At 41.4% G+C, this 12,657-nt stretch overlaps 2 protein-coding genes across 2 annotated transcripts; one reads left to right on the top strand and one right to left on the bottom strand.

Annotated features, from left to right (window-relative positions):
• The first annotated feature begins 756 nt into the window (after positions 1-756).
• On the top strand, positions 757-8,472 carry gata4 (GATA binding protein 4). The gene is made up of 6 exons (XM_071543744.1): positions 757-1,282; positions 6,923-7,089; positions 7,320-7,445; positions 7,764-7,845; positions 8,010-8,146; positions 8,347-8,472. The coding sequence occupies exons 1-6, from the start codon at positions 757-759 to the stop codon at positions 8,470-8,472; spliced, it is 1,164 nt and encodes a 387-aa protein (XP_071399845.1).
• A 477-nt stretch (positions 8,473-8,949) lies between these two features.
• Positions 8,950-12,654, bottom strand: LOC139664789 (uncharacterized). The gene is made up of 3 exons (XM_071543746.1): positions 12,445-12,654; positions 11,905-12,066; positions 8,950-11,281 (listed from the first exon to the last, which is right to left on the bottom strand). Exons 1-3 carry the CDS (start codon positions 12,456-12,458, stop codon positions 10,105-10,107), a joined length of 1,353 nt encoding a protein of 450 aa, XP_071399847.1. The 5' UTR covers positions 12,459-12,654; the 3' UTR covers positions 8,950-10,104.
• Positions 12,655-12,657: the final 3 nt, after the last annotated feature.

A 12,657-nucleotide genomic window follows, 5' to 3' on the forward strand; every position in this document is an offset into this window, starting at 1 on the left:
AAAAGAACAATGTTCAAAAATGGCAAAACGCATGGATTAGATTATTTTCGAAGTGTGTTTCCTCAGATCAGAATTTAGATAGAGCCAATATCTATAGACCTAGACCTAGGCCTAAGACCATTGATGTAAACTGTTATAATGGGTTATAATAAAAGATGATTTACTGAAATCCTTAGTCAAAATAAGAGAAGGTGCTGACATTCCAGATTTATGGAAAAATAAAAATGCTTTCAAGGTGTTCCTTTTAAATGCCCCCATGTTGGATTTGTTGGAATTCATAAACATCGAATTCATATTATAAAAAAAATAGCATTGAGATAATAAATGGTGTCGAATAGGTTATATTTAACAATTTCGTGAAGACAATTTGTGATAGGAACATGCTCACAGTCACTGACAGAGAGAGAGAGAGAGAGAGAGAGAGAGAGAGAGAGAGAGAGAGAGAGAGAGAGAGATGAAAACAGGACGGGTTTTGATCACAAGGTATAGTCTCGCTCTCTCTCTCTCTGCTCACCACTCCTCCTCCTCTCCTTCTCTCTCTAATGTCTCTTCTCTCGGTTTATCCTTAATTTGCAGAATACTTTGGTTGATTAAAAGACAGATCTCAGGTCAGTGAGGACAAGAGAGATACTCGGATTGGATTAAACCATATTATTTTTTGCATTAATACACACAGCAACCCCAGGCGTTTCTGTATCCGTGATTATTATCATATCACCCCGGATCCACACGGATGTGCCCCCTCACGGAGAGGATATGTATCAGGGCATAATGACAACCAACCACGGACCCCCCTCCTACGAGGCCGGATTTCTCCACAATGCCACGGCGGGCACCTCTCCGGTTTACGTGCCCACCACCCGGGTCGTCACCCCCATGATCCCCGCGCTGCCTTACCTCCAGACGCCCGGCGCGTCGCAGCAGAGCAGCCCGGTGTCGAGCCACTCCGCCTGGGCGCAGCCGGGCGTCGAGTCGGTCCCGTCGTACAACCACTCCCCGGTGTCTCCGCGCTTCGCCTTCTCCACCAGCCCGCCCCTGTCCTCCGGCGTGGCCGCGGCCAGGGAGACGGCAGCCTCGTCGTACGCCAGCCCGCTAAACATCTCCGCCAACGGGAGGGAGCACTACGGCGCCCGGGGCCTCGGCGGGTCGTACCACAGCCCCTACCCGGCCTACATGAGCCCGAACGTGGGCGGGACGTGGTCGGCGTCGCCCTTCGACAGCCCCGTCCTGCACGGTCTCCAAACCGGGGCGCCTCCGGGCACGACACGGCACCCGAACATAGGTGAGCGAGAGAAGAAAAAATAGTGAAAGTAGGCTATGTTTTTTTTAACTGTGGCCAAGCTGCCTTGTTAAAGTGTACAGTTGTGGTTTTGGGTAGCCTGACTTGTGCGTAAAATGAGTGAAGAAGTGTTTGAGCCCTTTGAAATTCTGTCAACACACAAGTAACAAAATGTGACAAATCATCATCTTCATTATCACCGTTTTGAGAGAAAAATGCAGACCAGATTGATACATAAGAGAAGATAATGTTTTTGGTCCATTCATTTTGTAAGGGCTTAAATATTCAGGTGCAAAATTAACGACTTGTTAACCTGGCAGTGATATAAAATAATACACATTTGAACGAAATGAGAGTCTATAGGCTATGGATGTAATTTCCAATCGAAAATTAGCCAATGGTTGAAAACTTGAATGCCTTGCTGGGCATGTAGAAAAATCGAGACTTGTTCCATGAAAAAATGAATATACTGTGGAACATGGTATTAGTATCTAAACACAAATCCTGCCCTGGTCTGCAGGACAGGGCTGTAAACCAGGCCTTCATTATTAGCAGCCTATTGATCACAGGAATTATCTAACTTTTGTAGCCTACGAACAATCTTTGTAAAGCAGTTCCAGCCAGATTAACGCAAATGTAAAGCAATCTTATTTTTAAAAATCATACAAATTGCACAGTTTTTCAATAACAAACATAAGACAACGCATCAAGTGTAATAATCTGGGAACACCTGGAATGAGCGAATGCCAGTGTCTTCCCAACAGGGTAATTAATTTATCTTTAATTATATATTATAGTTTGGAAGGAGGGATAGATCAAATAAATGCTTTAAATATGTGATATATATTTTAGAAAACCACATGTCAAAATCATCTCTAAAACTAAGATATAATTTCACTAGATTTAAAAAGGCAAATTCAATTAAATCTGAAGCCAACTTCATTTGAATCACTTACTTCCTAGGAGAAACAGATTTGACAGTCGCTCTAAGTACTCCGCAGATCGAAAATAAATAAAGTCAAATATAAATAAAACAGGCGTGCAGTTTATGTAGTTTTATGCCATTTTATTTAAACCATACCCGAACGAAAAGGAGATATAATAAATTGTAGGACGTTGTAATCCAAATAATAAATGCCTATAGGAATGCTATAGTGATGGGAGATAAAACAATAAGGTCGCTGTAAACTGACTATTGAGTAGACTACCACAGACACTTTCAGTCTCTATTATAATGATTGTAATCTGGGATAATGTGCGATTTTGCAGTTTATCATGGAGCAGCTCGTCACTGGTGGTTTTGGAAGTCTGGTTCACAGGAACCAGAAGAATTCAGGAACATGGGACTTTCTCCATGTGGTTCAAATGGGCCGCAGACAAAACGACACTTTACACATTTAACATTTTAAAAGCAAAATAACCTCATTAAATTAATTTCGTATTGGCAAAATACAAAAGCATGGATAAACCATGGTTTCTAGATATTGTCAGTTTGTATTTTCTATATTTATATCCAAACATAATATTGGCTATTTTGCAAGAATGGTTTCCTTTGCCCAGATATGAATTTAAAACAATCAATAATACAGATTGGAGACATAAATAGGCCTATTCGAAGTGCATGGAAACCTGTGTGGTTCTTGAAAGTAGTCAAACGTGTTTTAGGATGTTTTTAACAACCTGGCAATCCGAAGTCGTCATGGTGGACTCATAAGTACCAGCATGCTTTGCGAACATATAATACACTTATAATAAATATATAGTCTAGTGTTCTATGTTTTGGTTATTTTTATGACTTGCATTGAAACTTTTGGGTGCAGGTGTCATTGTTCATGTGTTGTTAATATTTGGGTGAACATGGATGGATATATGGGAGTAACAGTTTACGCTGTGTTTAACTGTAAGGTTATGGATCAGATGGCACAACAATAAAAGGTCAATAAACAAATGCTGATTATATCCTTAGTAGTACACAAGTCACTGCTAAGGCCATCGAGGAGCAACTTCTTCTAGTGAAGACACAGTGAATCGTTTATTTTTCAGTGACCTGCATCTTTATCATTCTGTGTTAAATTTAGAGACTGCTTCATTTACTGTAACTGTGGAACGAAGATAAATCTGATTCCTCAATGTGGATCTTATGACTCCATGTTGGATGTGGATCCTGTCTAGCTGCAGGTTGCAGTGTACTCTGGACACTCTGCGATCAATATCACCATATAGGATCACAGAGATTTCACAACACATTGATTTTGCTTGGGTTGTCAGTTTTTAGACGGCTACATCTTGCTACTTGTAGGCTACAAGTTGACCCCAGTTTTCCATTATCAAAAGCAATTTCAGCATAATACTGGCAACCCAATTCGAAGTACTGGATCATTCTGAAACATTTTAGTTATTTGTATGAGCAACCCTTGAGGTTTATCTTATTTAACAATTGATTATTTCCACCTGATTATTTCATATCAGCTGCTCATTCTGACTGACATTTGATAAGCATGTGGGTGTCATTTAAAAGTAGTTCATGTGGTGATTATTCAAACAATAGTCTCAACAGTCACATCGACAAGGCCAAAGAAGAAGAAATGATCAGGCCCAGAACAGTGCAGCAGATAAGAGCATTGATCTAATCTGACCTCCTCGTCTGACTACAGTCACATTAAATTCACAGCAGAGGGCCGTCCAATCAGCTTTTGTGTATAGATGAAGAGGAAAATACTTTAGAGTGTTTCAATAACTGGCTTCATCTCTTTGTTTTACAATCACATCAAATGAAATCTCAGTGTTTGATTAAGTGGCGTTCAGCCATGGAGTGAAAGTCTCTATTGTTCCTCTGGTGAGTAGGACTGTGAGAAGGGAAACTCTCTCATATACTGTGGAGTACTTTTTCCTCTGAGAAAGTGAAAGAAGAAAACATCTAAATTAAGAGTCTTTTAACAATAATAATCATCACATAAAACATGATCAGTGATATTTTGCATTATCACTTTCATTCCTGATATTAGAAAGAAATCACTAATGTAATTCAAGCTCTGTAAAATGCCAATCCAATTCCTTTTTACCATTTACATTTTGCTTATATTCACACTAGATTATTTTACAGATGGAAAATAAATTTTTATTGACTTACGACTCAAGATCTATCTTAAACAAATACAAACAACCCCAAACAACACATTAATAATCCATGCTTAGCTAATAATTGTATGCTTTTAGTCTTTTTTCAAGAAATGCAACAATTGCCTTGAGCTTTAAAAAAGGTTCATACACACATTATTGAGATGTTAAAAATGGATTGGTACTTTGAGTAAAAAAAGTAATTATGCTTCAAATGTTTATCTTACCACCTTCTGTTCATCCCTTTATCAGTCTTTCTTACATTTTATCTTAGAGAAATTGAAAAAATGTTTCTTCTATATAAACAGCAGAAACATACCATCTCCATCTAAGAGCCCCCTTAATAATTATTCTGGATAAACATTATCGTTTCCAAGAAAGAGACAGCAGAAAAAAACAGTTTCTAAAATCGAATATCTACACATTATCAATCTGATATGAAGAAATGAAAGTCAAATGTGTCAAATGCTTCTGCCTGCCTCAACCACAGTATATAAACTGAAAGATCAATTAATTATTCTGATAATATTACACTCTCTCCCATTACAATTTATCATGCTGGCAAGCATCACATTTATGGAAATTAAATCTGATGGCAGTATCCATCAGTCATTTAAGTAATTTAAGTAAACAGACTAAGTTAAAGTGCAGCAAATAATTGTATTCCCACATTTCCTCAATCACTGTACTACTGTGGATTTAGCCAGTTAAAGCGAGTGTATCGATTTTCACATGCATGTCTTCATATCACAAGTATCACATATCACAAATGAATGACACTTTTAAACAGTTTTCACCCTTGGCCTTGCGGAGCGTAAGTTCTGATGTCAGTGTTTCTAAACTGTACAGAGATAAAGACACACTCTGACATTTACACAGCGGAAGAAATATCCCCCCTCAGATACACGGGGACGCCTCTGCCCCTCTGTTGTGTATTGTCTTGTGTTTCTGGGTTGTGTCGGCTACCTTGCTCGCCCAGCTCAAGGTTAGCTCGCCCCGCTGAGGCGTGTTGTCGTCGATTTTCGCCCTCAACCTTGGAGAAAAGCCTGCATATGTATCCACATTTCACAGCCATTCCACAGCTACGCCCCACAGAGCATGAGGAAAGGAAAGGAGAGATATATGGAGAACACATTTGTATCATTTGAAGCAGAGTAATTATGTGCAGCAATGAAGTGTGGCAAGTTAAAAACACAGTATGATGTGAATTAAATGTGACCCTCACAGTTAAAAAGTCAGTTTACCACAGACATTCAAGATATTCTCAGCATAATCTTACATTGTACATACTGTAGGCATGACTATTCTTGTTTTTCATTGCTCTAAATAGTAGAACAGAGAACTTTGCTGCCCTCAATAAAGGCAGATTTGCTCATTGACAGTTTAAATATGTTTTTACAACACTCTGCTGGATGGAGAAAAAGCCGAGCTGTCACTTCCACGCCGCAGATTGATGTCTCCCTTACCATGAATGGCTAAGTGGTTCTTGGGAGATACTCTGCTGTGTGCCAGAGGAGGTAGAGTGAAGATTACATTCATCAGATGTCATGAGAGAGGGAGAGAGAGAGAGAGAGAAGGAGAGAGAGAGAGAGAGAGAGAGAGAGAGAGATGTGATAGACACGGAGTCTCCATTTGAATATGATGGAGCTCTATTCGCCTCTATTTCCAGCCAGGCTCTTTATCTCAGGGGGAGCTGGGAGATAAGGAGGGATTCCAGGCTGCTGTTGTGTGAGTCTCTGTGGTCACATGGGATAACTGCACCTCCCACTGGGTTAGAGATGTCATTGCACCAGATGATCACATTATCAGGGCTCGCCAGTGCCAGGGCCAATTCAAGAATGTTTATTAAAGGGAGTGGAAAGAATTATCCTTTGATTTTTTTGTAACTGTAGCCCAGCTGGAAGATAATCTCACTAAGAATCACAGAAATGTACTCGGGAATATACAATCACACAGATAATAACAAGTTTGGCCCTGAGCTATAAACCGCACCTGGGCTAAATGATACTTGCAAATGATTTGAAAGTCAATTCAGTATACGTTTCTGTGACTGATAACTTACCTGACACTATCTGAGCTGTCCTCATGCTGTAAACCCCACCCATCTGGTACTCTAAGTGGGTTAAAACAAACTAATAATTATTTGCTGCTGCTGTTGGATGAACCCTTCTTATCTGCAAAACATTAACTTTTCAGAGACTAAGGAAAACAGCCTTGGTATCAGCTTGACCACCATGTGTTGTTTAGTTTATCCAGTGGGGTTTTGAAAGGGTTTCCGAAGCCTGAGGGTTGTAGAATTTGTTTCAACCAATGGAGAAGCGTGTAATCCTTCAATTGAAGTTAAAACATTGCAGTCACCAGACTGGTTACAAGGTTTTCACATGACATCAGCAAAGCATTGTTTGACCCAGGTCTGGCTCAATGTAAAAACGCAAAACTAAAACTTAAACACGTCACACAAGTAACTTGATTCCCTCTTTTTCCCTCTTCATTCTCTCTCCCTCTCTCGCTCTCATCCTCCATCAGACCTGTTTGATGACTTTGCTGAGGGGCGTGAGTGTGTGAACTGCGGGGCGATGTCAACCCCCCTGTGGAGGCGGGATGGTACGGGCCACTACCTTTGTAACGCCTGTGGACTGTACCACAAGATGAATGGCATCAACAGACCGCTCATCAAACCCCAGAGGCGACTGGTGGGTGACCGCAGAACACACAACATCTCACCTGACCTCCTTAATATCAATCAATGACAAATTTTTACTTATATGAATCAGGGGTTTTAGTATTGCTTGTAGTTGAGTGGAGTTATTTTTTTTTTACTTTTTAGTAAATTCAAAACAAAATTCTGTAGAATAATAATATTGTTTGAAAGAAAGTGTCCTTGTGGCCTCATCACTGTCTTGCTCTGTTGCGTGTTCTTCAGTCTGCGTCGAGGAGGGTGGGCCTGGCCTGCACCAACTGTCACACCACCACCACCACCCTGTGGCGACGAAACGCAGAGGGAGAGCCCGTCTGCAACGCCTGTGGCCTCTACATGAAACTCCATGGGGTAAGAGGCAGAGAGAGGAAGAGGAGGAGAGAGCGAGTGTGATTGGCCCTGAGGAAATCTTGCATCTAACTTTTAATTGAACGGAAACCTGACATTTTCTTCTCATATTTTTGAGGAAAATGTGTGGAAAATATGTGTTTGCTAAGTCTAGAGTGCAGGAGATTTAACAGCTTTTGGCCAGTACCCTTTTCCCCCTCCAATTTACCAAGCACTTTCCTGTATTCTACCCCTGTCACAGCCTCCACAGTTGCATTACATATCCTACTTGAGTCTGCTGCGTGACTAAAAGGCTGTTCCTTTGTCTCGCTGTCTCACCAGGTCCCACGACCCCTGGCCATGAAGAAAGAGGGGATCCAGACCCGCAAACGTAAACCCAAGAACCTCAACAAGTCCCAAACCGGTCAGCTTCAAAAACACATGTGCTTTATGTTTGTGTATCTGTGTGAAAAGAGTGGAGGGGAGGGGACTTATAGTTGTTGCACGAGTGTATATGTGAATATGTAACTGTAAGTCTGTGTAAGTGTGTATACTGTGTGTGTGTAACCACGATCCTCTGCACCACAGGGACTCCAGGCAGTGAGGGGACTCCAGTCACCCCCAGCAGCACTCCCCGCGCCCCCCCAGCCTTGGAGGAGCCCCGCCAGATAAAGACGGAGCCGGAGACACCCAGCCTGTACACACACCACAGCGCACACGCACAGGTAGGCTGGAATGCTCTCATGCATGCATACACACAAGAGCAAGTCCCTATGATCTCCATGTGAGAGGAAGATACTAACAAAAAGCCCTGAGAGGCCCTCGTCTGCACACACACACACAAACACACAGACCGGACTGCACCTAAAACCAGTCCCATACAGACTCAGAAGCCGTCTCACCATCCTCCTCTGTGTCCCTGCAGATCTCAGCCCTGCCAGCCTACATGGCAGCCCAAGGAGGGGCCATTCCTCTCAAGATGTCTCCCGGCGGCCACAGCGGGCCCTCCGGCTCCAAAGCTGAACCCTGGAACAACCTAATTCTGGCCTAGAAGTCCTTTCGACCCGGCATCTCACCCCAGGCTATACACACACATTATACTCTCCTGAGAGACAAGGTTATCCTGAAAGACACCCTGCTGCTCTGGGTGTGTGAGATCACTCCGACACACACAGGACAGTGCCTTCATTTCAAAGCTCTGGGACGAAAACGTGGAAGCTGACACAGAACTGGAGATCTTAAACAGTGCCACACAGGTCGGACGATCGACAAATATGTAGAACCAAGGACTGATGGAGTTTGTGTTAGAGAATCATTAATGAGCAGTGCTGTGATTAGATCCAAGAAGAAAAGACAAAAGAGTAAAAAAAAATGTGGTTCCTGTCATCCGTTCTACCATGCCAGTGCAGCAACATCAAGTGCTTGAGAAATACTGTAACATAAAAAAAAACCACCCAAAAATGATCAGATTTAATTTCCCTGAGCCAGGTTATTTTTAATTCAATAGTTTTGTCTTTTCTCCACTTGAATGATTTGCATGTGGTTATGGACAATAAGCCAAAGAAATGATGGCCATGGCATGGAATGAATCACAATAGGACACCTTTATCTCAAAGGTAGAGCTGTAGCAATTCAACTTGAGCATCGCTCAGACTGCCAGCCAAATTGCCGGTCAGTCCATCACCACTGATTATAGTCAGGTAAAGTCACTGATGTATGACATTTTTTTTTTATATCTGTGAGTGTAATGTACAAGTACAATTTCACAGTGTATCTGATTCTACAAAGCTAATCAGGAGCACTTCTCATAAGCTTAAAACAGAGAGAATGGCTCTTTACCCATCACTCCTCAAGACTAGCTGTGGCATGTAGTAAAAAATACTGTCCTCAACTCCCTGGTGGCCTATTGTTTCTGGATCACTTTTACTGTGCCTTTAATGAAGAAGGCTGATTTCCCTTTGATTTCAACTATAACAAATACATTTCAGTATTGGCATCTCTTTGACTGAAAAAAAAGATATACGATAAACTACCTATAAAGCAAGTAAGTTGCACATGATGAATGTGATGTGGATGGGATTACTGGCACATAGCTCCCTCTGCTGACACAAGAGCAGACATGCATCCACTAAGTTATCCTTCACTTTTCATTTGATTTGTACATGGTAAAGCCTTTCTGACTACGTTTTGGGCCTTGGGCTAAAACAAGACTAAAGATAGTATTTATTGTAGGCACAAATCAAAACCATGCTATCATCTTATGTATTAGCTGAAGGCTGTTCCACAATACAGTACATGCATGAAGCAGTACTGTACCAAGATTGTGTGCTCTACTTTAGCAATACTTAATGCTTTAATTTGTGACAAGCATGGGGGGGAAATATGTGTAAATGTGGGATACTGCCGCATGTAATTACCAAAATAACAAATATATGAACATATATGTAAAGACGTCACTCCAATATAATTGTTTAATACACCATTGTGATATACTGTAAGTAAACACCAACGACACAGTGAGAGACGGGCGCGTGTATGTGGACAATCTCAATGTGCGCTAATACTGTACTACCTGATGCCCTTCCTCTGTGTGCAACTGTAGCTCCACTGAGGAAACTAATAAAGACAAAGACAATGGTATTGGTCTTTGGATCAGTGTCACATTCAAAGTCTGGAAACGTATTTAGAGAACTTTGGAATCTCCTTCTTTAAACTGTATCCTTCCTATTTGTACGTATTCGTTTGTCAACCTTGCAATATCTTTGATAAAAAGCTGGACGGTGCATTGATTGAAGTCTTCAGTCAATTTTTCCCTGATAAATTCTGCATATTTGTCCTGTACCATGTCCATCCAACACTGGTGAAACACGAGTCTCACTTCAGTGCGGACAGTGTCACATACTTGTGAGCTGAAAGTGTAATCGAGTGCGAATGTCCTTCCTCTTTCTAAGTGTTCCTCAAAACTTTCATCTTCCTCTGAAAGCAGGACTTGTGCAGCTTCAGTCATGGTGTTTATCTCCTGCGTCAAGATTTCTCTCTCTCTTTCTTCTGGTTTGCTTTCTAAAACGCTGTGCATATTTTTGAAGCAGCTCTTCCACTCCTGCCCTTGCATGATGGTTATCAAAGGGAATTTCACATTCGCTTGCCCTGATCTCAACAGCTGTTTGACAGCAGAATACAGGTTTTCACATAATGGATTAAGATTAACCTCAGTGTTTTTCTGAGCCGCTTCTACATAGCTTTTGAGGTCCTGGCTCTGATCTATACAGTCCAGTTGGTTATAGCTGATATCCCGAAATAGACTTTCTTTGGTTCCTTTGAAGCCCCAGCATTTCACATAGCCAATATGAGTCTTCACTCCATAGAGACTCCACCATTCCTGAGCTTTCTGAACCAAGTTGAGCATGCAGGGCTCGGTGTTTCTAGCCAAACAAGGGCTGTTCAGGGTGAAGACGAACACAGTCCAGCCCTCTGACACAGACTCTGCCTCCAGGAGTTCCTGTGTTTGTTTAACGATGATGTCCTCACTGTGCTCCCCGTTGTTATAATTAGGATAGTAGGGGCCGTACATGACAACCTCCTCCCGTTTCTCAATAACCGCCCATGAGTGTTGTTTATCTTCGGCCCCGCATTCCTCCGTGATGTCACGATGGAATTCCAGAAACTTCTTGTTGATCGAGTCTCGGAGGAAAGTGTCATCGACGACTTGTCTGAGCTTGAGATGATCCAGTACTTTGTTCACAGAGTGCTGTGTGTCAGCCCAGGATGACAGCTGGTTAAAGAAGCTTTTCGTGCCAGCTGGATCCTTTGCCTCTCCATTCAAACCAGCTTCACATGTGCATGGGCGACCCCGGGTCGATCTGCAACACAAAAATATCTCACTTTAAAATGTAACAGCTTTCATGGATTAGGAGCCACACCACCATGCTGGTACTCTATGGAATCAGGAATGACTCATATAAAGAAATGCACAAAACTTTTCTGATTTACAGATACCACCCAACAAATATCACCCAGGTTGTGTAATGCCAACCATCATCTGAATAAATGTGAAACAATTCCACATACAGTATATATTTCCAAGAATTATATCTTTTTATGATAGAACATTGCATTTGAAGTGCTTAATGTGCATATTTACATAAAAAAAACACATGTTTCTTGGCATTTATTTACAGATAAAGCACAAAATTTGTCTCAAAATCGGATTGGCTATAGAGAATACGGCAAAATTCAATTCTCAAACATCTAAAAACAAATGTAACCAAATCCACACGTCAGATAATTTGGAAATGCACAATATATGCTATTTGATACACATTTTGAAACTCTGATATCGAAGTACAGGAAACCCTTGCATATTCAAAAACTCACATATAGTTTTGCTGTTGCAACACAGTGTTTAAAAAAACACCTTCACACCCTATGAACGCATAATTCCCCTCAAGTCAACATAATGTTTTCTTAGGACGGCTGCACTCACTTCACCCCGACATGCGTAGTCCTCCTCTCTTGTTCTGTGGTCTTGTTGGACCTGTGATCCTGGTATCTGTCCGGCAGATCATTCAAACTTGCAAAAAAATTATTTCTGTACAACAGAGGCTCCTCTTCGTATCCATCAAACAGGGACTGTTTACGTTTCAGCCTAGATGAAACGAAAAAGACTGTTAAACATGTCAGATCAGACAGTAGTCTGTGTACAATGGCAGTTAAAGTTAATTGTGTATAGCTTGAGGAGTTCCCACAAAAGCCATGTAAGGCTATCGCAGTGTCGTAGCTTCGCAAAAACAAAGGAAAAGCTTGGACAACACTGAGCCAACACTTTAAATGTATAAAATATGTTTTACAGCTGCAGCTTTACAACATGCAAACAGTTTGAGCGTGGCACCATAAGTTAGACGTTAGGCTACAAAACAGCATACATAACTAAAGTCAGAAAATATAAGAGGATGCAAGGAACACACTCTTCTGTCTCTCTTTCAGGCACTAGATAGTATCTCTCAGTGTAAACTGGTTTACTCACAGGGAAAGTTCCATCCAGACGCCTCACTCCAGTCAATTCAGTTACCGCTAAACCAAAACCAAATTAAAATTCTGCTTCCGTTTTCTACTCCAGAGTCTGCCATAAACCCATAGCTCATAATCTGTTGCCCACTGGATCTTGATCAGTTGATGACATTGGAAATGAAGATATCTCAGGTAGAACTCAGGTATATACTGTAAGACTCCCTCTAAC

Source organism: Centroberyx affinis, unplaced genomic scaffold, assembly GCF_046629955.1.
Source record: "Centroberyx affinis isolate AG114_WGS23_722 - 3 ecotype Tasmania unplaced genomic scaffold, CSIRO-AGI_Caff_v1 ptg004372l_1, whole genome shotgun sequence".
Lineage (NCBI taxonomy): Eukaryota > Metazoa > Chordata > Actinopteri > Beryciformes > Berycidae > Centroberyx > Centroberyx affinis.

What these genes read in the sequence shown, in the direction of transcription:
- gata4 (XM_071543744.1), top strand. Translation starts at nt 757, where the DNA reads ATGTATCAGGGCATAATGACAACCAACCACGGACCCCCCTCCTACGAG. An exon ending in GACACGGCACCCGAACATAG is followed by an intron (nt 1,283 to 6,922) that starts GTGAGCGAGAGA and finishes ATCCTCCATCAG; the next exon opens with ACCTGTTTGATGACTTTGCT. An exon ending in ACCACAGCGCACACGCACAG is followed by an intron (nt 8,147 to 8,346) that starts GTAGGCTGGAAT and finishes GTGTCCCTGCAG; the next exon opens with ATCTCAGCCCTGCCAGCCTA.
- LOC139664789 (XM_071543746.1), bottom strand. An exon ending in ACTACGCATGTCGGGGTGAA is followed by an intron (nt 11,282 to 11,904) that starts GTGAGTGCAGCC and finishes TTTGTGTTGCAG; the next exon opens with ATCGACCCGGGGTCGCCCAT.